At 46.1% G+C, this 26,390-nt stretch overlaps 1 protein-coding gene across 1 annotated transcript; it reads left to right on the top strand.

Moving 5' to 3' along the window:
* On the top strand, positions 1-25,275 carry LOC146172144 (uncharacterized). The gene is made up of 11 exons (XM_084585983.1): positions 1-23; positions 1,805-1,882; positions 2,428-2,695; positions 3,727-3,972; positions 4,949-4,957; positions 5,717-5,796; positions 6,605-6,689; positions 11,398-11,482; positions 20,091-20,254; positions 23,610-23,671; positions 25,116-25,275. Exons 1-11 carry the CDS (start codon positions 1-3, stop codon positions 25,273-25,275), a joined length of 1,260 nt encoding a protein of 419 aa, XP_084442109.1.
* Positions 25,276-26,390: the final 1,115 nt, after the last annotated feature.

Here is a 26,390-nt window from a genome sequence, read left to right as displayed (position 1 = left end):
ATGGTCTCCTCCCCCAAGGGGAGGTATTTACCTTCTCTTCCAGCCGGCGCTGCCACGACGCTCGTTGTGGTGGTGGTGATTGGCCACGGCGGAGAGGGACACAACTGGTTTTCCACAAGGCGATAGTCGTACCCCGAGAGCACCACTACTTCGTTCCTTTTTCCTGTAACGCAGAACGAAAGCCAAGGCGATGCTCTCCTCCTGAAACACTGAACGAAGGCACCGCTCGGTTACTCGCTTGCTCGCTCCATCCGCCGTCTGCTTGTCCCAACCTCGTCGCCAGTTGTTATAACGTCAACAGCGAGTCATGCCAGTGAATGAACTGCTTTATGCAGTGCTGGCATCCATATACTCATGTGTGAAGTCACATTAGTCGGACCCAGCGACGCAGTGTTTTAGCCGTCGTGCTGCATTATCACATAGGTCAGTATCGAGCCCTCCACAATGGCACCTCTCATATTCAATCCATGAAACTCTATCAATTTTTACTGCTTTCTATTCCCAGCTTATTTGAAAATATGGTTAGATTCGGTGAACTGTGTTGGCATGTACAGGTTTGTTGGCATGTGTTTGACAAACTGCAATTCAATACAGTGTATGAGCAGTGTGTTGATGAAAAAAGGATGACATGCTTGATTTCAGGCTTTCTACTGTTGCTCGTAGTCCTGAACACCAGGACATTTACTTAGTTTTGGTGTAGGCAGAGAGTAGGGGCGTGCGAATATTAAAATTCTCAGATACGAATTGAGTACAGATATGGGGCGAAAAAATTCCCTCGATTATCGAATCGAATATCTGATGAATGAAAAAAAAATCAAAATAGCAAGCATTGCTAGTCCTCTTTATATCATAGTTGACATTTGTATCCAAAATAAAATTAAACTAGATTCCTACAGAAGCATATGGCGCACTGAAAAATCTTGCATCCGAGTTTTAGAGGATTTCTTATTCAGTTTCTTTTAGTATAGTATGAACCAGCATGAAGCCGGGTCGAGTTTTCATATTGCTGCTGGATGCAGTGAACTCTCATTACTGCTACCACGGGACCAGAAACAATGCCCTAAATAACCGAAAATTCGAATTATCAAATGGGCCTAAAAAAGAACAGCTTGAGGTGCATAACAGTAACTTTGTGTGATGAATAGGTTTTGCGCTTGAGGTGAAATTTCAGTAAGAACAATGTTTTTTCTTGGTGTCATGGATGGCTTTGTTTTGCATGCATTTTTTGGGAGGCCTTCGTAAGGTCCCTCTTCACAAAACTGCATTGTCGCATGTTGAGGATGCTTAGCAGCAGTCAACGCGGTCAGGTATTGCAGTAAGGCTTCGTACTGTGAGCGATACAGTGTCTTAATTCGAAGATCACGAGTATCAGTTTTTTGACTGCAAGTATGAATCGAACAACAAACATATTTGATTGGTATTTGAAATATTCAATATTCGCACCCATAATAGTACGGTTCAAGCTCCAAGAATTGGTTGTGGCTGTTTATTGAATAGGCTGATTTTTATTCAGTGGCTCATTATTGATGTGAAATTGCATAGGGTGGAATATCTGTACACATTGAGTTAACGTTGTCGCTTGTTCTCGGTGTGCGCCTTGCGAACATTGAAAATTGTGCTCTTCAGAATGGTACTGGAATATTCATGAACAGCTCGCACGTATTGTCGTAAAACAGCACAGTGGGGCGTCTAGTATAGTTTTTCCAATGCAGGCCAGAATGCAGGTTATAAAAACGAGTTCTGTTCTTGATGTTCCGTTGCTGAAGTGCCTGGAGTTGTGTAAAAGGCACAGTCTTTCTTACAGTGTGGAAGATGTACCAGGAGTAGATGAGGAGGCAAAGTTCCAGGCTCTAACCGATGCGGATGTGGATGGTATTGTCAGGTAAGACTGGATCTTCCGCTCAATCGGCTTGTGCTTTCATCGCAGGAACCTTGGCAAGATTAATCAGGTTCTGTGGCTTCTCTTGATAGCAATTTAAAACGTGGTCATGCTCTTTTACCTGTTAATGCGTTCTGGGAAGGAACAAAGAAACAACCAAAATAAATAAACGACCATGGAGGGTGCTTTGGCCAAAGACATTCACTATGCGTTTCACAAGTCCCTTCTGCAACTGCATGAATTCTGCCATGTCTTTACTGGGGAGTTTGCAAGTTTCGTGACTGGCAACAGTGGTAGCATATAGAGTTGCATGAATTGGAGCTGTAACGGGGGTCATGTATTGCAGCGTGTTCATCTAGATTTACTCATTGTATGTTGTTTTGACCAACGGACATTGAAAACTGCCGATCGTTCGTTTATAGTCTTTAGGTGTGAGCACACGGCAGCTATGTCACTCAAATACGAGTTGGCAAGGGCTTGCTGTGTAGTATACGAGCGCATTACAAGTATGCAACCTGACCGTATGCGGCTTCACATTGCTGCTGCAGGCGGCTACGGGACTTCCTGCAGGAAACCGGGCCGTCCCAGGAGGATGACTTGCTGAAGGTCCTGAGCCCCCAAGAGGCGCGGCAGGTGCTGTCAGAGTACAGCACGCTGGCCAACTTTGTGGTCCGATATCCGGGATTCCGACAGGTGCACGAGGAACCCCTCTCCTTCCTCTACTACCAAGACCATGAGGACGACAACGATGACTGCACCCTCCCCACTGTTGCTCCAGGGGGCGCCCACAACGGGCTGCAATTGTATGCGCGCAAGGTATGTGTGCATGTGTTCTTGCTGGGTCTTGGTGATGGAGTTGTCGGGATGTCATAAATTAGTGCTAAGGGATAGGCACATGAGGACCTTGGTTCGAAAATTCTTTCTGTCTACATGGAAACGAATTTTGCAAAGAAGATCTTGGCAGAACCTGCAGCCGACTTAGCATGCCAGAATATGTTCAGTTTCTGTTCAGTGTGGGACACACTGTGAGTGGTTGGACGCAGACAACTCAGTAGTGACTACACACTAATCACTACGAGGTAGTGGCTAGAGTGGAGCTAAGCTTTTGGCAGTGTCATTTCGATGTCATTTTCTTGTCGGTAATCTTTTACCTGAACAGAATGACATGCATTTGAGAACAGTATTTTCAACTTTTATCCATCCTTCCATCCACACCACTGGGAAATTGCTGTCAACTTTGCCGTATAAATTCAATAAATAGGCCACATTTACTGGATTAACACTAAATTTCTCAGGAAGGTTTATGTAACCAAAGCAAAATAATGGACCTGTAACGAAAACTGGGTTAATTTTGGCAGGGAGGAATTGATCCGCAGGAGATAACTGTGACAAATACGTACACCTGGCTATGAGACGTGACAAGTCATGGAAAACAAATGTCGTCCTTACGTAAGGGCCACACTCCAAATTTAGAAAACATTGGTGTCACACACACACTCACACAAAAAAGCTGTTTCATGTGCGCATAATGTCTGCTGCGTATTGTGATGAACCTCGCCGCAATGGTTAGGGCGCTCAACTGCTGTGCCCTAGGATGCCGGATCGAATCCTGGCCATGGTGACCGCTTTTCGATGGAGGCGAGGTGCCCGTTTCTGTGCGATGTCAGTGCACGTTAAAGAGCGCCAGATGGTCAAAATTCTTGAGCCCTCCACTACGTCGAGTCTCTCATAACTCGAGTCATATTGGAATGTTGACGCCCCTAAACCAAACCAAACCATTATGGTAGTGGTTGGAGGCTTCGTAGTTCGGGTGCAGTCTGACGGTAGTGCACTGGTGTGCCGGAAAGATTGACCAGGAGCTGAAGCAGCCCGTGGAGGCAGGTGATGGCGGATATCAAGGTGCGCGGGCCAGTACGTGCGGCCGCACCTCGTACGAGTTTGCTGAGGAGGATGGCGTCAAGGAAAAGGAAGTCTGTGTCAAGGATAGCTGCAGCCAGACGCCATACCAACCTCGCTGCCTGTCGCGAGCCATGCAGGCTGTGCAGCTGACATGCGATGCCGCGACCCAGACCCACATTGCGGACCCTGCCCAGGTAACTACATCAGCGAAGAAAAAGTATGCTCATATTAATATTGTACAGCGAGGCTTTTCTGCAGACTAGGCGAGCTTTCTTCCGGACAAGTGCGATGTGCTTTAGCTTATTCCATTAACACTTCTTTTTGGGCGAGTTGGTTCATTTTTGGAAAACTTGTTTTGTTTTGGTTTGTATATTGGTTTGTATCCTGGCTTATGTTTCAGACATTTAGAAGCGTTAAATCTTTACCTAAGGCTAATTTTCAGTGGCTGAATTTCTTCAAACATGAAACTTGCAACCAACGCAAAGTAATGAACCTTTAACTAAAACTGGTTTAATTTTGGTGGGGACAGATTGATCCGTGCTTTTTGGATTTCAAGGTGGTCATGTGGTCACGTTAGTTCAATCTTAAAAAGGCGGATCAGCTGAGTGTACTATGCTAACGGGAGGACCAGAATTACATTTGCAAGCTAAGAGAATTCGCGGGATAAATGTGATTACCTTATGAGCCCACAATAGCTTGCAAGATGGTGTGCGATTGCTTTTGTACGTCCAAGGATGGTCGTGCCGCAGGACAAGCGCTGCCGCTGCTTTGGGTTGGAGGCGTTTCGATGTCGGTGCCTCCGCCACATACTTCTTGACCATGGATGGGCTGGATAGGTGTGAAAAGTGCGCGAACTGGTGTCTCTGGTCTGGCTCTGCCTTGTCTAAGCGCCGAGAGAATGACATCCATGGCTGCATTGCACTGAAGCCGCTCTCTGCAGGGACACGCTTCGGCGGTTCACAAGTCTCTTCGTGCTGATAGTTTGGGGTTGGGGCGCTGCTGCATATCAAGCCGGGGATGACCATAACTTTTTGAGTCTACAATAGATCATATCTTCATTGGTCTGTGGCAGAACGGAGATCCTTCATTGTTACCTACACCCCAAATTCTCGTATTAACTAGGCTGGTCCAGGCTAGCGCACTGGACACTTGGTCAAATTTACCTACGAGATTGCAGATGTTCTTCGAACTGTTCAGAACTTCTCATTATTGAAGTTGTGCTTGCACATATTCAGGGTTATTTACAGCCACATTTTCTCCCTTAAATACTACGGCTACTGATCCTACTATGCTACTGTGGCAGCATTGATGGACGAGGAGCGAATAGGTATGCCAAGCACACGTACCGATGTGAGCTCTTAAATATGCCAGCATTTACCCAACACTTTACACGACCAGATATCACCATAAATGCAGCCTAAAAAAGCGGCGCAAAGTTGAGTTCGACTGCCTCTTTGGTAGCGGTTTAAGCACTTCCCTCTAAGCATAATGGTGCAGAAAGGATGTGTCGGGCCTTAAGACCTTGCTGGTTTACCATACTCTCTGGGGCAAAACAGCTAAATGTGTTAATTTTCTTATCAGCCTTCCGGACCACCTTCTAAGTTCTTTTTTTGGGGGCCTCTGTTTTTCGTGCGAAAACAAAATGTTCAGGGTCCTGACGTGCAAGTGTCGAAACACGTGACGCAACTTGTACTACAAATTCATCATTTGTGGAAAGAAGCATCACGTGGCAATGCAGGACTCTACACTGCGCCGACATTGCCACGATTACCAGAATGCATTTCACTGGCTGTGGCATAGCGCAGCTCCCGGTGAAATATCTTTTAGTACTATATCATGATCCAAAGCTGTTCAATTGGGGAAAATCCTCCTCTGGTATCCTAAATAACATTTTTGGCCATTAACTGGGATGTTTTGCCAACGTTTCTTCTCGTGCAGCTGGAGCTGATACTGAAGGTCCAAAACGATGAAATCTCTGAGCTCCAAGACAGGCTGGCGGTTCTGCAGGAAGATCATGCGTGAGTGTCCATTGAGCGTGCTGAATAGTTCCATTGCAGAGCAATTTTCTCACCTCTGCTTGAATAGTATGGTGTTGTTGTTTTCACTACCAAAACCCTTCAGTACGATACCTGTAGTAGTATAGAGTAGCAGCTTTCATAACCTATTGAAAGTGGTATGAAATGCCACCTAAACGGATGCCACTGTGGTCTTCGTACGAATTTCCACAAATTCTTCCAGCTATAGTACCCGCCGTGGTGCCGCAGTGGTTCAGGACTGCAGTGTCCAAGGATGCGGTATCGAATCTCGACCGTGACAACTGTTGTGCGATATGGGTGCATGTTTAGGAACCCCGGATGGTCGAAATTTCTGGAGGCCTGCACTGTGGCATCTCTCATAGCCTGAGTGGCTTTAGGGCATTAAGCACCATAAATCAAACTGAACCATCAAGCTGTAGTAGGAATAGTAGTAGTAACATTAGAATACATTTATTTGGCCATAAATTATTAAATATTGGCCAAGTATGTTGATAGCCTGGATAACTAATCGAAGGATGGGTCGAGGAGTGGGTACATAAGTGGGTTTGAAAAGTGAACTGCCAAAGAAATGTAAATATGTGCTGAACAGTTTGGTTAGTAAACATATGCTAAAATGTTTCGTTTGGTACTTTGCCAGTATTTATTTAGCATGAAAGTGATATCTGTCGCTGCGGCAACATAAGCAGCTTCCGGTTGTTTGAAAATGCTCATTAACCACCGGTGGGACACGGCAAGGAATTTGACTTGGCTTCCAGGTCGTCATTGATGAATATTGTTTTTTCCTTTGCAGCCGCGAGTTGAAGAAGCTTCATCTCCAGCTTAAAGAGCTAAAAAACAAGCCACTAGTAACACAGTCACCATCACTACAGAATGAGGTCAGTCTTGTTTCTTCTCTCTTTCATTCTAATCTTTTTGTCATCTTGGGAGTAGGCAATCTGTGTGTCATCTGTTCTGCCAGGCGTCCTTTAACTAGGTCATTTGCTGGCAGTGGTGCTTACGTTTAAAATGTGCTTGCTATCTGAGGTCATAGAGTGTGAGGGTTCTGACTTGGCTCGGACACTCCTCTCAGAGCCGAGAGCCAGGCCGCTAGCTCAGACCACAGTCGTTGTCGTGAAGAACGGCACGCCGAGGCACAGCCAGTCGGCCAAGCCATTTATTGGGAGTGCCCAGTTTCCATCGTCGGTCACAGCAGCATCCGTGCACTCCGGCGATGCGGCGTTGTCTCTGGCGCAGACGCTGTCCGCCGAGATGCGATGGGAAGGGGAAGAAGGGGCCGCCTGGCACGCTACGCCAGTTCTCTCATTTCCGCCCTCTCCACCACAGCCCTGGGGGAAGGAGGCCAGAAGGGAAAAGATGAGGGGTCCCTGGGAAATAGAGAGAGGGTGTTCCCCGCTCTGGTGCAGGCGAGGGGAGTGTTGAATTCCCACACCCTTCCTCTCTTAATGGTGACCTCTACCTGGGCGCTGTTTTCCCCTTTGAAGCTGCACGGCTGATCCCTCAGCAGATCCATGTCGCAGGACAGGAGTTGGGACTCGGGTTGGTAAGCTCTGTCTCTGGCACCGCGGCAAAAGCGAGGACAACCACCCTCCCGTTGGGCTAGTTCTGCGTGCATACCGCACATTCGACTAGTTCTGCTGAAATCTCCACCGCCGCTGTTACGGCGGGAGACAAGGGGCAAAGTACCCTGACCCACCATCTGTCGGGCCGTCGGTATGCCCACAGTGCGCTGCTCGCACACGGTCACGCCAAATTAGGGCAGCAGGCTCCGTTCCATCCATCCACCAGGCGCCTTGCAGAGCTCCGTGTACAGGAATCACGCCGGCCTGCGTATCTACACGGGTTGAGTTCTTCTCCAGCCAGGGTTTAACGGGCATGCTCCAAATCCCAGACGGCAGAGGGAGAGGTCATTGTGCACTGGCATCTCCACAGCCCTCCCGTTCGTGAATTATTTGTTCGAGCTCGAATGCAAGCTGCTCCAAGAACGTTTGTACGCTTGCGCAGCCACGGGGCGCGCCGTCTAAACATCGCCATCGCCGTCCGAACTCAAACGGTGTGGCCCGTACGTGCGCCCGGAGTGCCGGTGTCATAAATAAGGCCAGTGGGCGCGCACGGTTCGTATGAACATGCTCAGCACAGGCTTCGCGTGAAGGAACGTCGGCGGCTTGAAAATCGACACCTGCCGGGTAACTTTAAGTAAGACCTCCCGTGCCCTTCCGGTTGATATTCGGCTACTCCGCCTACCTTCAGCACTGCAACCTCGCGGAAAGGACTTTTTCCTTATATCCGCTAGCGCACGAACTCGAGGGTCTGGTGCTTGTCTGTCGCGAGCTCAAGTTGCACAAGCAGCTGACGGCACCGGTGCTGTTCTGTGCGTGATCTCACGCTATAAGCATTCTGCTTTCTTTCAGCGATCGCGCTTACTGAGGGTGTTTTAATCATGCCCACAGAGTAGCTGTGCGCGGGGTCTCACATGCACAGCATTTGACAATCCTTCAGTGATTTCGCTGGCTGTGGCTGCTACAGAGCCGCGGCTTGCGTGATTGCACGTGTGCGCCATTTTCCGGCGGTCGCAGCGAGTGCGCTGGCTTCGGGAGTTGCAGCGATGCCCGTAGAGACTTCTCTGGGGTTTGCTAGCTGACGCTCCATTCAGCGCGTGCAGTTTCCACTTGAACAGTCACTTTAAGTGTAAGATGCTGTTGGCATGGGTCCACTGATTCCGCCTGACCTTGGGATTTTCAGCTTGCAGCCACGCAACAATATCAGCAACCTCTAACGGTCGCACCCATCTGAGCGCACTTCCTAGACCGGCTTTGTATTCATATTTCGGCGCACGCTCCTTTACGCGAAGCTTGTGCCGAGCGCATCCAGAATGACCGAGCCTGCCGATTGGCCTTATTTACGCCAAAGGCTTTGCGGGCGCAGGTAAAGGCCATGCCGTTTGAGTTCAGGTGACGAGAGCGGGAAAGGCGATGTTTAAACAGTGCGCCTCGTGGCTGCGCCAGAATACAAAGATTCTTGGAGCTGCTCGCATTCGAGCTCGAACGAATACCCGGACTCCAGAACGCCAGTTCAACCTTGGCTACAGGAGAACCCGGAAGAATGCGGCCCGTGTAGATAAGAAGCCGGCGGGGTTCCTGTACACGGAGCTTTTCAAGATGCCTGGTGCATTGAGGGAGGAAGCGTGCTGCCCTTATTTACGACCTGCGGGGTGTCGGCGCGGCAGGGGGAGACCAGCGCACTGCGGACGTACCAGCGGCACGTGACAGTATGGTATGCCAGTGGACTTCGCCCCCTCTTCATCCCCGTGACTGCAGCGGCGATGTGATGGCTGCCATCCTCGATTTGGACGCGGCGCCAGAGACAGAGCTTACCAACCCGAGTGCCGACTCCCGTACGGCGGGATGGACCTGTTGAAGGACCACTGCCGTACGTCTTCAAAGGGGGAGAAACAGCGCCCAGGTGGAGATAACAATTAAGAGAGGAATGGTGCGAGAATTCAACATTCCCTCGCCCGCATGACGCGGCAATCCCCCACCTTATCTATCTCTCTTTCACGGGGACGCCTCATGTTTCCCCTGATGGCCTACTTCCCCCGGAGCTGTGGCGGAGACGGGGGGAGTGAGAGGACTGGCGTAGCGCATCAGACGGCTCCTTGTTCCCTCTACCTCCCATCTCGGCAGACGGCATCTGCATCCGGAGAGACGACGCCGGAGCGCACGAATGCTGCTATGACTGAGGACAAAAATTGGGCACTCCCAGTAAACAGCTTGGCCCACTGGCTGTGCCTAGGTGTTTCGTTCTTCCCTATCGCCGACGTGGTCAGAGCCCCAGTCCTGTCAGAACACTCACACGTCAATGCCGAAAAGCTTGTGCGTCTTGAGGCAGGCGTAAGTTGCCGCTATACTGTACCGTGTGCCGAGACAGTGAACAAAAGGCTGGCAATAATTCTATTTTTTGAGACAGCTATGCTTTTTCTCTTGCACCGCAACTTTTAAAATTGGTGTAGCAATATCACGGTATTATCATGAACATAATATCATTTTAAAGGACACTAGTATTGGGAGACAAGGTGGAAAATATTGACTTATTCTGGTTCTGGATCTTACCGCACAAATTTTCTTCAGCCTAATTTTTTTATCTCCACAGGATGTCGTGTTTATGCTTGCATAATGTCTTAATTGTAGTAAAATTAGTGACAGAGTGAAGGTGTGAGAAAGTGGTTCAAAAATGTAGATACAATTTTCGTGTAGATGTAAGCCAGTTGTTTGCTACTCGCGGTCGCCAATACTGTTTAGGGTACATTTGAGGCTGTTGTTGGGGATAATTTTTTGGTATGCAATTGAGAAGTTCCTGATAGATTTCGAATCTATTTCTTGAAATTTTATTTTTTGAAGTTTTTAGTGATTTTATATGCGCCTTAACTCTTTCTTTGTCATTGGCACCCCCTTTTTTGTTCTCCGCTCTGCATTAAAAAACACGGTGAACATATTGTTCTAGATTTCTCTGCGCTAGCTTCGAACTTGTGCAGCTTTCGAAAGTGGTTGTAATTTTTTGGCCAAGCATCTACGAGTGTTGTTCGGTTATCAGTTGTAACTTAGGTTTATCATTTCCTCACTATGGATGCTACGTAAAATCTAGTTGGTCTCCACTTCAAATTGCGTATTTCGGCGATATACGTGGCAAGCTTGGTCTGTAGATAACATAAAAATTTTGTCTCGCTACCACCGTCACTCCCACATAACCAGTTTCGAAGCTTTGATCTTGAGGCCCACAGCGCAGTTGTTGCCTCTGCATAAATGATATGCTGCCTCCTTGAACGCTGTGCTGAACAAGCGCCGAATGCTTTTTGGACTGGAGAACTCGTGACTAAGCATGTAGCCAGTCGTAAAGTCAAACGTGTGAACATGGAATGAGCGCGAACTCAACGAATGATCCATGTCTGCTGCTCCATCAACCATCAACACTCCCTGGAAGTGCCGCCGTGTCACGTGACCAGACGTGACTGACGTGCAAAAAGGGAGCTTCGCCGCGATTCTAACAGTGGCTCTTCCGTAAACTATCGACACTCCCGCAGCTGCAGTTTGTGCTGTGTAATTAAAGTTAAAGAAATATTCTTCCCGACAACCGGATAAGCACGCACAGTAACTGAATGTTGCACTTGCTTTGGCTAACTGTGCCACTCTTTGGTTTCGATTGTAAGTCGACTCCCCAGCTTCGAATTTACGAACTTTAAAAAAGTGTCGCCTTACAATTGTTTAAATACAGTATAGGCCGCTTAAAGTGACAAAAGTTTGTGTCTGACCCCTTTGTTTTCAAGCTCTACCTACCACTCTGTCAAGAAGCACTGAGAACAGTGCTCTTTTTGTGTGCGTTCGTATGTTGCCGCTGTTTATTACCCAGCATGTAGGGGACACTAACATGCTCACTTGCAGTTGTCTATGTGACCTCGTGTCTTAAGCGAACCGAAAATGAACTGCCGTTCTCGTTTGACGAGCTGGAAATAAAATCCAAAACACCAAAAGGACTGAAGGTTAAAACTTCGTGCCGAGCTACGTGCCGTAGGAGCTGGTTCATTTTTCACAGGCCGACCAGAAGGTGAATAACCACTTCATGGATGAAGAGGAAGGAGCGGATGAAGACGAGATGCATAGGGGAGCTGTCGCTATCAGTAAAATGTCCCTGTCCGCGCCTACTTCCATCAATATCCCGCTATCGATGGTTTCACGATTCGAATTTTCCCGTTTTAGAAGCGCTCCTTGACAAGTACCGTCCTCCTATGGGAAGTACAGGAACTCTTTCAGTTTTTCCATCGAGCCGCGCACGTTCAGATGATCTCCGGGGTCGGGTGATCGGCGCTCTTTGTTTTCATCATGGCGTCGACGTCGTGCGCTCCTGCTGAATGGAAACGGGTGTTTCCGCGACGTTGACGCCTTTCGCGGAAACGCCCGTTTGCGCGCAGCAGGAGCGCACAACGTTAACAGCAGCAGCGATGACTCAGAAGATGAATTCAGCTTTTCAGACTATAGGACAGGCAGTGAAACTACGTCAGAACTACCCGGAACATCGACAGCCAGACCTCGACAAGTTTTGAGTTCGCTCTCCAAAAAGGCCCGCTTTTGTTGAGCACTGATAAGAAGAGATCAATGTTCTGAAGGTCAGAACTGTTATCTGCAGAGTGACGTCTTTTGAGTTGTATTACTTGGAGCCAGTAGCGCAGGGAGTCGTGTTGTCCGCTAGAGGACAGCCAGTGGTTGAAATCGACACTACTGTTTTCTTTCCCAACACAGCAAATACTGTACACAGAAAACTAGTATTTGCTGCAATTTTGCATTGGTCCCTGTTGTAAAAAAACATATATCTTCGTTTTATTTGTATCAAGAAACTGATCGTTTTGTGTGTTTGCTTTTACTACGATTTTCGCGGATAGTTTTTTTTAATCACTTATTCAATAAGTATAATGATTGTCACTAATAACCCATTGTAAAGAATAATTTCTCCTCTACAATTTGATACTAAACGCTCCTGTACCTAGCATTTTTGTTAAGGAAAAAATATTAATGACACCACCCCAAAACCACCATTTTTCCCGCGGACAGCAAAGTATTAACGAAGCAGAAGACTCTGGAGATGGGGGGGAAGGCCATTGCCAGCTGCCACCCGGTCGACCGTCAGCCCCATCGCCGCTGCTGCGTGGGAAATCTCCTCCAGTTCGTGCTGAACCCGAAAATTTGAAGAAGGAAGTTGTGTCCGTCTGGCCCAACCTGAAGCCCCGCTCGGAAAACAACGTCGGGAGGCCAGGTGGGCTCCAGTCTCTATTGTGACAGTGTTGTGAAGTGGCATTCAGGCTTCAGTCTAGTAGCTTCGAATAAACGTAGCTGCCTTGGGAAGGTTGTGAAAATCGGCTTGCCCACAGGGTATAAATTTGAGGGTTTTGCAGGTGCCGAAATTTTCGAATACGAATGTAGCAATTAAAATACACGATTCCCTGGTTGCTATGTTCGACATTTCGACAAACTGTGGTTATGTATGATATGTCATTTCTCAAGCCCAAGGAACCGTGAAAGTACACATAGGCGAGAACCCGAGAATCAGGTCGGCTTCCAGCATTGATATCACAGTCCAACCCATATCGCCTCTCGAGCCAACAGCCGCTTCGTTGTTGTTATCCCTAAGCGTGGTAGCCACGCAGTGCTAGGCACGTGGCAATAAGTTTTGTGATCAACCAGACATATGCAAAAGAGCGCTCACAACGTTGCAAAACTGGTCAGCGGCGATCACCCTTTCCAGTTTCTTTCCTGCAGTGCCTAGATGCAACTTCAGCGAGCCAACATATGAGGCACCCGTTCCCGTGGAAACAAGAGTTTATGCGGAGAAACGCGGCGGCTTCTTTTGCGGTTTCTTAGTGACATAGGGGTGAAACATTTGATAATTACAACTACATTGAAAGCTCAATTCGAAATAGCACCATGACTGGTGCGCCAGCTGGCGGCGCCGGAGTGTAGGGGTTGGTGCCAGCGGCTGCATCTGCCTGCTCTTTTCTTCCGCGCAAGTGCCGAAGCTTGCAACTAAATACTCGTTAATTTGACCCATGTTAATTCAGAAGCACGGATAAGTATTTGTTTGTGCGGTCCAAGCCGGACGCCCATGAATGGTTATGGCATCGGATGGGCGCCACAGGATTTCAAATGAAAAACCAAGTCACTACGCAGGAAAAACATTCTTTCTTTTTGTAAGTCATTCTTCCACCCATAAGTCACTAACAAAAGCACGCGGTCAGTCACACTCATGACCCTTGCTTTAGGCTCCGTTCGCTTCAAAAGTCGTTTGCACTGTCACGCATTCCAATGGTTGTTTGGCAGTGGAGGTTGCCAGCTTCAGACGCCACACGATGAAGTGAAAACGAAGCCTGTACAACCGGACGAGCACTGGCATTCTGCCCTGCCAAGTTGCCTCCCCCCACCCCTTCGCTTCCTCTTTCCCGATAGAGCTGGTGTGAAAAGATAAACACCCCATGATGTTATCGCTGTGCAGCATCTTAGTGAACTGCCAAGTAATGTGCGGTGGAATGAGACGGTGACAGTACAAAACGGGCACGCTAACGAACGCTTGCTTTTTTTTAAAGTTCTCAGTGGCTAAAGTGGGGGTGGGTTCATTATGCAAGACGCTCGCTACGCGAATAAATACGGTGTAATTTACCGCAATGCAAAAACGGTTCTTGTTAGTTGCTTCTTTTAGTTTTTTCGGGGAAGCACCCCCATAAGATAACCGGGTCCTTTTGGGGAGAGGAGACCACTATTATTGTGATGCACTGCAATGTGGGTAGCGGAAGCCTCTGAGTGTTCCCGACAGTGTGCACAATGCGAAGCACTTCGAGGGGAAATACTGGGATGCGAGCAGTTCCCTACTGTAAACAACGTTTTTTTTCCTTCTAACTTGAGGAAAGAATTAACGAGGATTTACGTATATGGCAGAGATATGACAGCTCCACTCTTTTTCTGCAGGTCCATGTTGTAAAATGAGCCGGTATGCCAAATCCTGTGTAAAAGTATTCCTGGATAATTTAGTAAAGTGTACATGAGCGATTTAGAAAAAAAAGTGACAATATTCGTTTTTTTTTTTCATTTTTCACTGAATGTTTTCTTCCGTATTCGTATTTCATTTGTGTTTGGAAATTTAGATATTTGCGCACAGTAACATATATTTGAACGTACCTAACATCTTTGCACATCTTTTAGGGGCATTTGTGTTACGGTTACCTAGTTCCTTGCCAGGAACGTGGCATGCAGTTCAACTAAGGATCATTCCATGCTAGGTGATCCACACTTTGGGCTTTGCCATTTTCAATTTCTTCTTTAAAAATCATGGCCTATTGTGTAACTGTGACCGATTATTCCAGTTTCTTTTTGGCGAAAAAATATTTTTACGTCTGTTAACTTTGCAAGCAGTAGCCGAATGCAACCATAATTTGTAAAAATTACATATTAGGCACAATTATGAGATGAATCATTTTCCTCTCAAGTAGAGCACATTGTGCTTTCATGTGTAATGAATAGAACGTTTTTCTTATTTTTGTTGATACATTATAAGGTGCAGAAAAGAATGCCGTTTCAACTTTTATATATCCTTGCAGTAATTTCAGTTATTTGGTCAAGTTGTTGAGGGTGTTGTAGTAAAAATGTGAGATGGTAAGTCTGCATAGTACAATTCGAGGACGTTTATTTCTGAAAGTTTAAATCAGAAAAGTTCTGTTTAGGAAAATAATTTTGAAACTTGTGTCCTTGCAGTCAACCATGGCGTTGCTCCGTGCTAGCTTTTGATTGCAGCACACTTGCTGTCGGCTTCAAATTTGCGCAGAACCAGCACTCCTCTAATTAAATAAATTGGTGCGCTAGGTTTGGGCACTGCCAGCTTCAGCAACAAAGAAGTTTGCTAAGGTTATTTATACAAAATATAAAATGGTAGCGTGGCAGAGGATCTGGATATACCCTGAATGCTTTTTACACGTCCTCTATGACACTGGTCTCTGAATTTATAATAGTTCCGTAGGCATAGTATTTTCAGAAATTGGGAGGAAAAAAATTTTTAGGAACGAGGTGAGGGCGAAAAAGTCGCAAAAGTTTCTTCTACCCGGAAGAAAACACTCTGTCTAAATAAAGATGAAATTTTTTTAATAAAAGAAGTTTACAGTTATGGTTAAAAAAATATTTTTAACACTGTTTTGTGCAACTATGTTTTGTTACCGCTTGTAAACTTAAAATGGCAACCACCACGGCTTGGAAAACATTTTAAAAGAACGTGGGATAGCATTTGTCATGGTGACAGAAAAGACCATAATGTGCAGTCTGGATCAGTTGTTATGGAATGACTCTATATTGAAATGGCTAGGCTTAATGACACCCAGAGTGATGGTATGCAACATGTTGCCTTGATGTCAACATTATCTGCATGTGTATCAAACAATAGCTGTACGTATGTCTTGGTGATATAGAAACCTTTAGGTTTGCGGTCGCAGCTCACAGATTTATATAAGCGATTGTAAACAGTGCCAGCCGGCTGGCAAATTTTATGAACTCATATTTACCGGATTTGTACCGTCAGGATTTTGCTCTCTTCCTGCTACAGTAAAATCTTGTTACAAGAGACATGATTACAAGAGACACTCGGTTATGAGACATACTTAAAAATGCTTTGGTTGGTTTTCTTATGTTTGCCATGGTAACATCGCATACAAGAGACGTGATTACTAGAGACACTTGGCTTACTAAATACAAATATTCTGGGCACCTAGAGTAAATTCGTAACTCTTTAGAAAACGCATAACCCAGACACACTCGCACGACGTGGCCGACTTCGTACTAACTCGCATGTTCTTCACATCTCATAACCTTGGCTCGATTTCATTACATGCTGTTCGGCAGGAGGATTTCGCACCTCGCATGGTTGCTACTATTGTCTCACTGCTCCGAAATTTCCGTCATTCTGCTTCTATAGTGTCATTTGCACTCCTGCACTGATGTTTTAGTTGAATTTACGTTTGCTTGGATTTTCGATCCAGCTTCCGCAATGCCAGTCACTTCGTACGCCAGTAGTCGGACCGGTCGGACTCTAGAGTATTGTCATTTAGATGGAACACTTGCGCTCGACGATTCATCCGCATAGTTTCTCATCAGACACAGACTCAAATCTCTAAAAGTTATGTTGAAGTGAGTCCAATATTTAGTTATCAAAAAAGGCAAAACAGTTAATTACATATATGTTACGTTTAACTTATACCACTTCAAGGGCATTGTGAGCAACAAGAAGGCTTGCAAACACAGATGGGCAAAGCGGCTCACTTTAGTGAGCAACTGCGTACGGCTGAGCTCACTGAATTTACCCGCCTCATTTGAATGGCTCGCTGTCTGACTTAAATCTGGGTCGCTAAGGAGAGAGCAGTGGTTCTATTGGAGAAAGCCGGCTCTCTCTTTCTCGTTCATTGATCCGCGTCCACTCAGCCTCCCAAACCGTTCCATTGCAGCTGGGTGGCAGGGTGCATCTTCCGCGGCTGTGTTAGTGGTGCGACAAAACAACTGCTTTTCCGCCCTTCCTCATAAGAGTCGCAGCTACTCTCTCGCTACAACACTATAGCCTCGCCTTCGGCTGTCTTTTCAATTGCTCTTACCAAATAACGATTGAGTCGTAGTTTAATAAACGTCAACAGTGGTTCTTTTGCCCTCTTGAGAGCCAGTTCGCCCTTTCGTTCCGTGAGCCGTGTATAAAAAGAAACAGCGGCTGTGATTATTCAAAATTCGGGTGTTTACGAATACTAGCGAAACGCACGGTCATTAAACTGCGTCTAAGTTGCAAACGTTCAGATTGCTGGTAAATGCATAATCACCTGCAAAATAAAGTCGGTCTAGATGCAGTTACAAAAATTATTAGAAGAGCTGTAGAAAATATTAAGAGTGGAGACAAAAAAAGGAAAAGAAGTGATTTTGAGAAGGCAATAGCGCGATTGTGGATGCTTTTATTTGCCGCTTCTAGGTGGCGCCCCAAGCCATAAGTACCTAAGGCTTCTTTATAGATAGAGGAGCCTACGTGTAAGCGGGTGGGCGCGCCATCTAGTGGAGGCATCACCATCATCATCAGCCTGATTATACCCACTGCAGGGCGAAGGCCTCTCCCATTTTTCTTCACTTAACCCGGTTCTGTGCTAGCTGCATCCACTTGACCCCTGCGAACTTCTAAATCTCATCCGCCCACCTAACTTTCTGCCGCCCCCTGCTACGCTTTCCTTCCCTTGGAATGCAGTTTGTTACCCTCATCGACCATCGGTTATCCTCTCTCCGCACTACATGTCCTGCCCATGTCCATTTCTTCTTAATTTCTACTAGAAGGTCGGTAACTTGAGTTATTTCTCTGACCCACTCTGCACACTTTCTATCTGTTAATGCTACCCCTACCATTTTTCGTTCCATAGCCCTCTGGGTTGTCCTCAACTTAAGTCGAACTCTCTTGGTTAGCCTCCACGTTTCAGCCCCATAGGTGAGTGCGGTAAGATGCAACTGTTGTATACTTTCCTCTTGAGCGATACCGGTAAGCTGCTAGTCATAATCTGCGAGTGCTTGCCAAATGCACTCCACCCCAATCTTATTTTTCTTGTTAATTCCTTTTCATGGTCCGGATCAGCGGTTACTACCTGTCCTAAGTAGATATATTCGCCTACTACTTCCAGTATTTCGCTACCTAATGTAAACTGCTGTTCCTTCCCGAGGCTGTTGAACATTACTTAGTCTTCTGCGTATTGACTTTCAGGCCTACCTTTCTACTTTTCCTGTCTAGGTCATCAATCATTATTTGCAGTTCATCCCCCGAGTTGCTTAGCAAGGCAATGTCATCAGCATATCGCAGATTACTGAGGTATTCTCCATCTACCCTTATCCCTAACTGCTCCCATTCCAAGTCTCTGAATACTTCCTCTAAACAAGCTATGAGTAGTACTGGGGAGATTGTGTCTCCTTGCCTAACACCTTTCTTTATGGGAATTTTGTTACTTTCTTTATACAGAACTATGGTTGCTGTGCAGCCACTATATCTTTCAGCACTTTCACGTTCGGCTCGTCTACCCCCTGATTTCGCAATGCCTGCATCACCGCCGAGGTTTCAACTGAGTCAAATGCGTTTTCGTAATCAATGAATGCTATGTATAAGGGCTGGTTATATTCCGAGCATTTTTCTATCGCCTGATTGATGATATGGATATGATCGATAGTAGAGTACCGTTTCCGAAACCCTGCTCGATCCTTTGCTTGATTGCTGTCTAATGTTGTCGTGATTCTATTAGCAATTATCTTAGTAAATACCTCATACGTAACAGACAGTAAGCTGATTGGTCTGTAATTTTTAAGGTCCTTAGAGTCCATTTCTTGTGAATGAGGATAATGTTTGCATTCTTCCATGGTTCCGGTACCGCCGATTGCACCAGGCACTGCGTATACAGGGTGGCCAGTTTTTCTAGCACGATATCCCCACCGTCCTTCAGCAAATCTGTAGTTATCTGATCCTCTCCAGCTGATTTCCCCCTTTTCATAGTTTCTAGTGCTTTCTTGACGTTGTCCTTCGTCACTGGTGGAACGTCTGACTGTTTTTCCCTACCGCAAATCTTATTACGGTCCCGACTACTTTGGCTACTGTAGAGGTCTGTATAGAACTCCTCGGCTACTTTGACTATCTTTTCCATATTAGTGACGACGTTGCCCGCGTTGTCCCTTATCGCATACATCTGGTTTTTGCCTATGCCCAATTTCTTCTTTACCGTTTTAAGGCTTCCCCCGTTCTTTACAGCATGGTCAATTTTCTCCATGTTATACTTCCTTATATCGGCCACCTTGCGCTTATTGATTAGCTTTGATATCTCGGCCAATTCGATCTGGTCTGTTGGATTGGACGCTTTCATACTCTGGCGTTTCTTAATCAAATCTTTCGTCTCCTTAGACAGCTTACCGGTATCCTCTCTAACTATCCTACCGCCTACTTCTACCGCGCACTCAGTAATGATGATGGTAGTACTCACTTCCTAACGGCATGCAATGCCGCTCGCGGATTTCTCTACGACAGTTTGTTTTTGCTGCGTATGTCAAGTTTTCACATCGCCGTCTTAGCATTTTATATTTCATTAAACATAGAGAAATTTTAGTGATAAACCTCTACCGGGTGGCGATAAAGCTATTGTATCCAATGTACCGGCGATAATCGTTATATCTGGATCACTTTACAATAAGCCAATGAGAAAACTGGTAAATCCGGAGAATTTATTCATTATAAGCGATGTATCGTTATATCTTGTATCGTTAACGTGGACTGCACTGTAATAGCTTTACATGACAGCTTGCACTGCAAATAGTCCCACACAAAAATTCTCGTTTTTGTAGCAAAACTACATGGACTTTTCAACTTTGATGGCTCTGCAATGCTTGTTTCTGTAGCATGTGGGGTATCAGAGTGTGCATTCAGTTCGAGCGACGTTAAATTTAGTAGTTGTGACAGGGATATAAGCTTGCTTGATATCATGCCGTCGCATAGAACTTCAGCAACCACAAGGTACTGCAGGCAGACAGTAAGCTATCCCACGCGGTACTAGATGCCAATTGTTTATCCTTTGTGCCACAAACAAAAACTTGTTTCTTGGGTCTCTCTCGCTGTAGGTTTTAGGGTTTGCGTTTAAGGAGGAGACCTCTTGCATGTGTGGTCTCGCATGTGTGATTCTATGGCTGGTATTACCTGTAACAATGCTGCAGATGCCATGTTTGGAATGTATGCTTCGGGCCTCCTAAGCTGCCCGTTACGCGTGCTTTGTATTGCAACAGAGGGGCGGCGGGTTTCTGATTTCTGGGACCTAAATTGGATGTTGGAGAAGGAAGCCTTGTATTCCAGCTGTCCATCCTCTCCGACTAAGAGCAGGGTGAGCATTTAGCCTGTTTTGTTTGGCTTGTGTGGATAAACTGTCTTTTTTGGTAGAGCTTGTTTTGTCTATACATCAGTTACGTTTTTAGAAATAAGTTCTGTAAGCTCGCTCTAAAATATACGCTCTGCCCATTGGCTCCAGCGCACAGCACGCTAGAGTGGCAAATAAAGACCAGGCTATGATTTATTACTTGCAGCAGTAGCATAGTGCTCTTATGGTGTGTGCAGAGGATAGTGAAACCGGTCTATTAGTGCTGCTGCGTGATCAGATCTGTCATAGCCATGATTATTTCCTTTCAACTTCAGGGAGGCAGTCATACAGTCAGTCTTTTTAGCGGTGATGAATCCTAGAGCTAGTGCTTTAGTAATGTTGCGAAAAGCGAGCCCTAGTGGCACGGCCGCTCAATGGAGGTGCACTTTGGTGCGGCCCGTCGCGTCGCCCGGAAGAACCGTATTGCGCCTAGTTCTCATCGCCACCGCGGCGGCGCTACCGCTCCGTGACGAGTCCGGGTCGTCCGGGCGGAGAGCGGCGCGGAGCGGCCGTGGCTGTACTTTCGTTTCAGCGTCCGCGCGGTCGGCGCTTGCTCAGATTAGGATTTATGAGCGGCGTTTCACACATTATGTGATGCTACGTGCAAGTTTGCTATTTATAAGGGGGATAGCAGCATGTCATCATCGCTGGGATTTTCCAAGTCATTCGTGGACTTTCGTTTACAACGAGAATCGAGGCAGTCGTGCGCTTCGCTGAGTGGGCACCCATTTAGTTGCGTTTCAGCCACTGTAATAACGTATTACATATTACAATCTTGTAATTGGGACAAGGTTTGGGGCCATTTATTCAGCGTGCACTTTTCTGGAAACTTACAATTCCGGATGTAGCGTTCAATATTATTGTTAAGCCTGTTCCTCCGTTTTCACTGGAAATAATATTCAAGTGGCTACCACCACCTAAACACGATAGCTAACACAAACTGTTACAAACTGTTGCAAAAGAAACAAAAAAAGACAGAAACAACGACACGCCCGCAGGCTAAGGCAGTTTTTTTTTCGTTTGATTATGAAGCCGCGTGATGCACAGAAGACACGCAGGCTTATTTGACAAGCGAAGAACTTTCTTCGAAAGTTTATGTGCAAGCGTGATTGTTTTCACTGTCAGAATTATGTTGCCTGTCCTGTTGGTGAGCAGTGGTCGCATTGATTTGGTTAGGTCCTTAGTGTGACTGCGGTCTTCTCTCTCGCAAATCAACTCCGGAAATGGCACGAAATAGGGAAGAAGGGTTGAAACCAACATGTTGCACAGCTTGCTGCTTCTACTGACCTCCGGGCACTTCATCACCTTGCTAACAAAGGTGCATGGTGATTTTCAGATACCTTAGGCGTCCATCATCAAGAACTTTGATAAGTCCAGGGGTTTGCAGGAATCAAGGCACAAAATTAATAAACGGATGGGGACTATTAAAATAAAATTATTGAGACTCTAAAGTAAGCACTCGAAGATATTTAAACTTTGGTAATATATAAATAATGAAGACAAGGGCAGACACTGAAAACAGAATAAATAAAAATGTTTCATGAGATTCTGTAAAAATATGTATACCTTCTCTTCACATGGACGTGCAAGGTAACCAGCCAAGAAAGCAATCGGTGCTAACCCTATGTCAGCTGCTGGTTCACACCACACATGAATGAATGAATGTAAGCTGACTCGGAAATTGTCTCGCAGCAGACGTGATGGCAGTGGGCAAGGTACGACTTCTATAATCACGAATGCCAAGTTTTATAGTTGCCTAAATGATGATAGGTGCATCTGCAGACTTTGATGCTTGCAAGATGCCAACCTGCCCAAGTATGGCAAAATGTGTATAATCTCAGTCGATATTCTTTTTTCGCTAGTGGTACCTTCAGTATTTTTTCAGAGGTGAAAGCAGTAGCCTTTGCGTCATCTCTGTTGTTCCCGCCATTCAATTGCCTTAGGCTGCTAAAAAGCGATACTACTAACACGCTGTTGAGGGCATGCTTTAGGGCGTATCGGAAACTGAGAATAAGATTCGGTTAAATGCAATGCACTACACACAGAAGACATTGCTGTAAGATACTTGATGTGATCAAAAAGGTACTGAATTAGCGCCACTGTTGATCTGGTTTTCATGATTGTTGCTTCGTACGTTTGCTTGGTTAGCCTTTGCATAGACGTGCCACCTTGGACCTGAATGTCTTCGATATGGCAAAGTCCAACCCTAACCAAGAGAGTCGCTCGTCATCTGACAAATAAAGCGACTCTTCTTGGTGTTTCCACGGCTTCACTGATGTGATGTTGTGCAAGGCATACCATTTTGATATCACTGTCACAAAAGTGATCGTAGCGGAGCCATCTTGAAACTCACATGATTTAGGATGACACTGGGAGTTGTCCAGGAGGAATTGAAGTGTAGCTATAACAAGTGGCGAAAATATATCTATTGGCCTGCGCGCTTTCATTTTTTCAAGAGTGTTTGGCTCAACATAAGCCCACGTGAGTAACTTAACTTGTAATGTGGGTAGTTCGGGAACATGGAGGAGACGGCTGAAGGAAGCGGGATCTTCAGTTTTATGTTGTTCCTGTAGTCTTCATCTGTGAAGTACAGTGAGTATACCAGTGACTTTTCACCGGCTCCCAACGGCTCCCTTTTCCGTCCTAGCCCCCCCGGGATATGTTTTTCAGCCATGCTGCTCGACGTTGTGAATCGCATGGGAACTCATGGTAACCGATCTTCAGATCTTTTCTTGCATTCGTGGCGCACAGCGGCACACAGCAGTTGCCTGGCATGGTGCTACATGCGCTTAGGACGCTGTTGACACAGGCACCGATGGCACGCATGCAGAACTATCAGAACCACGCGGTTGTGCTGAGTAGTCAAAAAGAAAACAAGCGCCAACACATCCAGCGCGCTCCTTCCGCGTCGCCTGCTCGTTCGTGCCGGCGGAGCCTCGTCATGACTGGTGGCGCCCTCTCGGAGAATGACGGCGGAAACTGCAAATTATCCCAATACGCACTTCCGCAGCCATTGAGGCGCGACGCGACGGCCCGCACCAAGTGCGCCTCCATTGAGCGGCCGTGCTAGTGGGCTGTAGACCAGGCGTAGGCTAGAAATTAGGCCATTTAATCACCACTCTGCACTTAAACAGCTCTGCTCTTTCGGTAGCGCTTTCGGTCAAACAAAATGACCACTCAAAACACGCAGCTGTTGATCCAAATTTTCATTCGGGGTGGTGTAGTTAAAGCGAGCGTGGGCTAATTGCATTCATTTGTGCATTTTGAGCAAGCTTGTGTGTTGTATTGAAATATTTCTACCACGTTTCATTTCTTTTTACAGTCGGAGAGGCAGATAGAGAAAATAGTACACATGGTGAAGGAACAGCAGCCCAACTATACAGTGTGAGTTTTTTTTGGTTTCTTCTGTTCTGTAGCTCTTCTTGGCGGTGTGGTTTATCGGCTGAAATGACTTGAATCAAGCCAGATTAGTCATTGCCATAGCAGATTACAGTAGAATCCCACTACAGTGAACACGGATATAGTAAAATCTCAAATATAGTAGGAAAGTGTAACTGAAGTCCCAATTCGTCTTCCATAGACGGCAGTGTGTTTGTCACCCCTTTATAGTAAAGTGTGTCTGGTCGCGGTAATGTACTTCCTACTAAAGGGCATCATCGCATGCCCGCTACCTAGAATCTAGAGGCATATTTTTTAAAATAAAACAATCGCACTGCGTGTATTTTATTTACCTTTACGACCAGGTTCGCCAGCTCTGAGGAGGAGCCAACGTTACCTATGCCTTAGCAACGTAATGAAAATCATGCGTCGCTTAGGGTAAAAAACTAAAGCTGGCTACGGACGTGGAAAGAAGGCTGCGTGGTTCGTGGAGAAAGTAAACGAGAGTAAAATTGCGGTGAAAAGAATGCATGGGAAGAAACGGACAAACAACCTCAGCACTTTGCAGTGCGAAGTAGGAGGCAGAAATGGCAAAAAGTGGAGATGCGGCATGTGTTTTGGCCCTCTTGACTGTCTCGCTCAGTTCTCATCTGTTGATCTCCTGCCTCTTCGATCACAGAAAGACAGAACGGCCCCATGTTCCTCCAAGGCTCTGGTATTCACATGAAATCACTCAATTATATCCGTAGCCACACTGCATTCATGATTAAGAAATATATCCAGAAGATGTGAACAAGCATTGAAAATTGCGCAGAGAGATGGTTACTGAGTTATGGGGTGTGATTAGGTTTTTTGCCTCCATAGTTCCTGCAAGGTGCTAAAGTATCAATGTTCGGCTCACCGATTCATCTGCGGCTAAATCGGCTTGTGTGCTTGTTCAACAATCTCTGAAGTTTTTATTATGTGAACACAGAAAAAAAAAATAAGTTGGCTTGTGTAAATAGATTACCTCCTTCATTGAGACCACTTTTAAGACAAGATAATGGTTTTGCAAGGTAAAAAAGAGTACTGAAATACAGGTATCGCCACCACAGCTGTTCTCGAAAATGTCTCCACACGTGGGAGAATTCGGTCGATAACAGATGATGTGTCTTATGGTTTCAAGTCGAATTTGTGAAGTAGGCTTTTGTTTTGAACTTGCCTGTGGGCTTTGCATGCTTATGTGGTTTTGTTTTTAGTTTGCCTCTGTCTAAAGGCTTGGAGCAGTAGAGGAAGTCCAAGTACACTTTTAGACTTTATATTTTGGCAAGAGACTGCATATATTCGGTGTCGTGTTTACTGGTGTTGTGTGATGTTCTCAAGCATGGAAATTACCGCAGTGTAAAGTAGCGCGCACTGTCAGCTCCTAGCTGCTGCTCAATGCCAGTGCTGTGTTTCTGTGCGCGTGCAGGCATGAGATCCGCAGGCATGTGGACGTTGTGCGCCGCCTACGGGGTGGGTTCTCGCAACTGACTTTTAACGAGATTGCGGCCCTGGTGCTCAGCCACATGAAGTCCACCACCACGCGCAGTAAGTGGCCACAGTCCACCGTCACTACACTTCCGCAGTAAACATCCGTCCAGTTCATAGACGGCAGGTTTCCACATGTGCTCTCTATTTATTCATCTTATCTATTTCATTATGCGAATGTCCCGCTGAAACCGACCTCTTAATTTTACCCCAGAACCAGACTGTAGTTGAAGACAGTAGTAATGTCTGTCTGTCTGCCTTTATCTGTTCCTATCTATCTTTATTTGTTCTTATCTGTCCACCCGACTTGTCTGCTCCAATTTGCCTTCTTTTAGAGTCCATTAATATCTATTGACTTAAAAGGATGATGACAGGGTCGTTCGAGGTATTGCAGTTTTATACTTCTGTGAAGTATATGCAGGTCTGTGATTCTAATTGCAAATATTTAGTGCCTAGCATGTGGCGCATATTACAATAATTCGATAGAAATCGGAATCTGGAAACTCCTCCCTCCAAGAGAGACCGACATTTTGAAATGCTCATGTGGCGTCGAAAGAAAATACGCGGGGGAGCGTTGTCTGCAATTCAGGCTGCGATATCAAAGGACATAGCTCTTTTTCTGTTCTTGACAATTGACAGTGGTCATCCCTCATGCAGAAGTGCTTGATGGAGATGTTACCGCACAAAGGCGATATGGAGTAAGGAATATTTTCTTCAGCATAAGGCACTATCACAGTCAGTGGGCTGCATGGTTAGGTTGTTATGTTCTTTACCTTATTGATGCATTACTCCTGCGACGACACCAGCACAACCAATAGTCGCCTATCACCATAGTGTGATGTTTTTGGCCCCGCGATGCAGATAGAACTGAACAACGGATGGTCGCCCGATCTGTTTTGGTTGAATCTGAGGCAGAGTTAGAACTTCACCCGATTAGTTAACGGCCTGAACAGCTGCGCTTGTCTGTAGCTTAACAGTGTTTATCAGCCAGGACCTTAGCCAGATTTTTGAGCCGGCGCCGAACTGTCAGCGTGTGAGACTAGGAATACCGGTAGTAGCGGTGTTCGGGTCTAGTGTTTTGGCGATTACGGAGCACACATTCACAACTTTAACGGTTGTAGGCGTCGAGTGCGGGTCTGGCAATAGCAACCCCAAATTTGCGACTGCTAACATCACAAAGCGCGTGCACATTAAGCAGGAAGAGTTTATGTGACTC

This window comes from Amblyomma maculatum, unplaced genomic scaffold (genome assembly GCF_055883805.1).
Source record: "Amblyomma maculatum isolate TAMU_Amacu unplaced genomic scaffold, ASM5588380v1 scaffold_13, whole genome shotgun sequence".
Taxonomy (NCBI): domain Eukaryota; kingdom Metazoa; phylum Arthropoda; class Arachnida; order Ixodida; family Ixodidae; genus Amblyomma; species Amblyomma maculatum.
This window is presented reverse-complemented; position numbering and strand designations above follow the sequence as displayed.

Bases quoted from the DNA above. Each gene is read 5' to 3' on its own strand.
- LOC146172144 (XM_084585983.1), top strand. From the start codon at position 1: ATGGTCTCCTCCCCCAAGGGGAG. The intron at 24-1,804 runs GTATTTACCTTC...TCTTTCTTACAG, and splicing joins GTCTCCTCCCCCAAGGGGAG to TGTGGAAGATGTACCAGGAG. The intron at 2,696-3,726 runs GTATGTGTGCAT...TGTGCCGGAAAG, and splicing joins TGCAATTGTATGCGCGCAAG to ATTGACCAGGAGCTGAAGCA.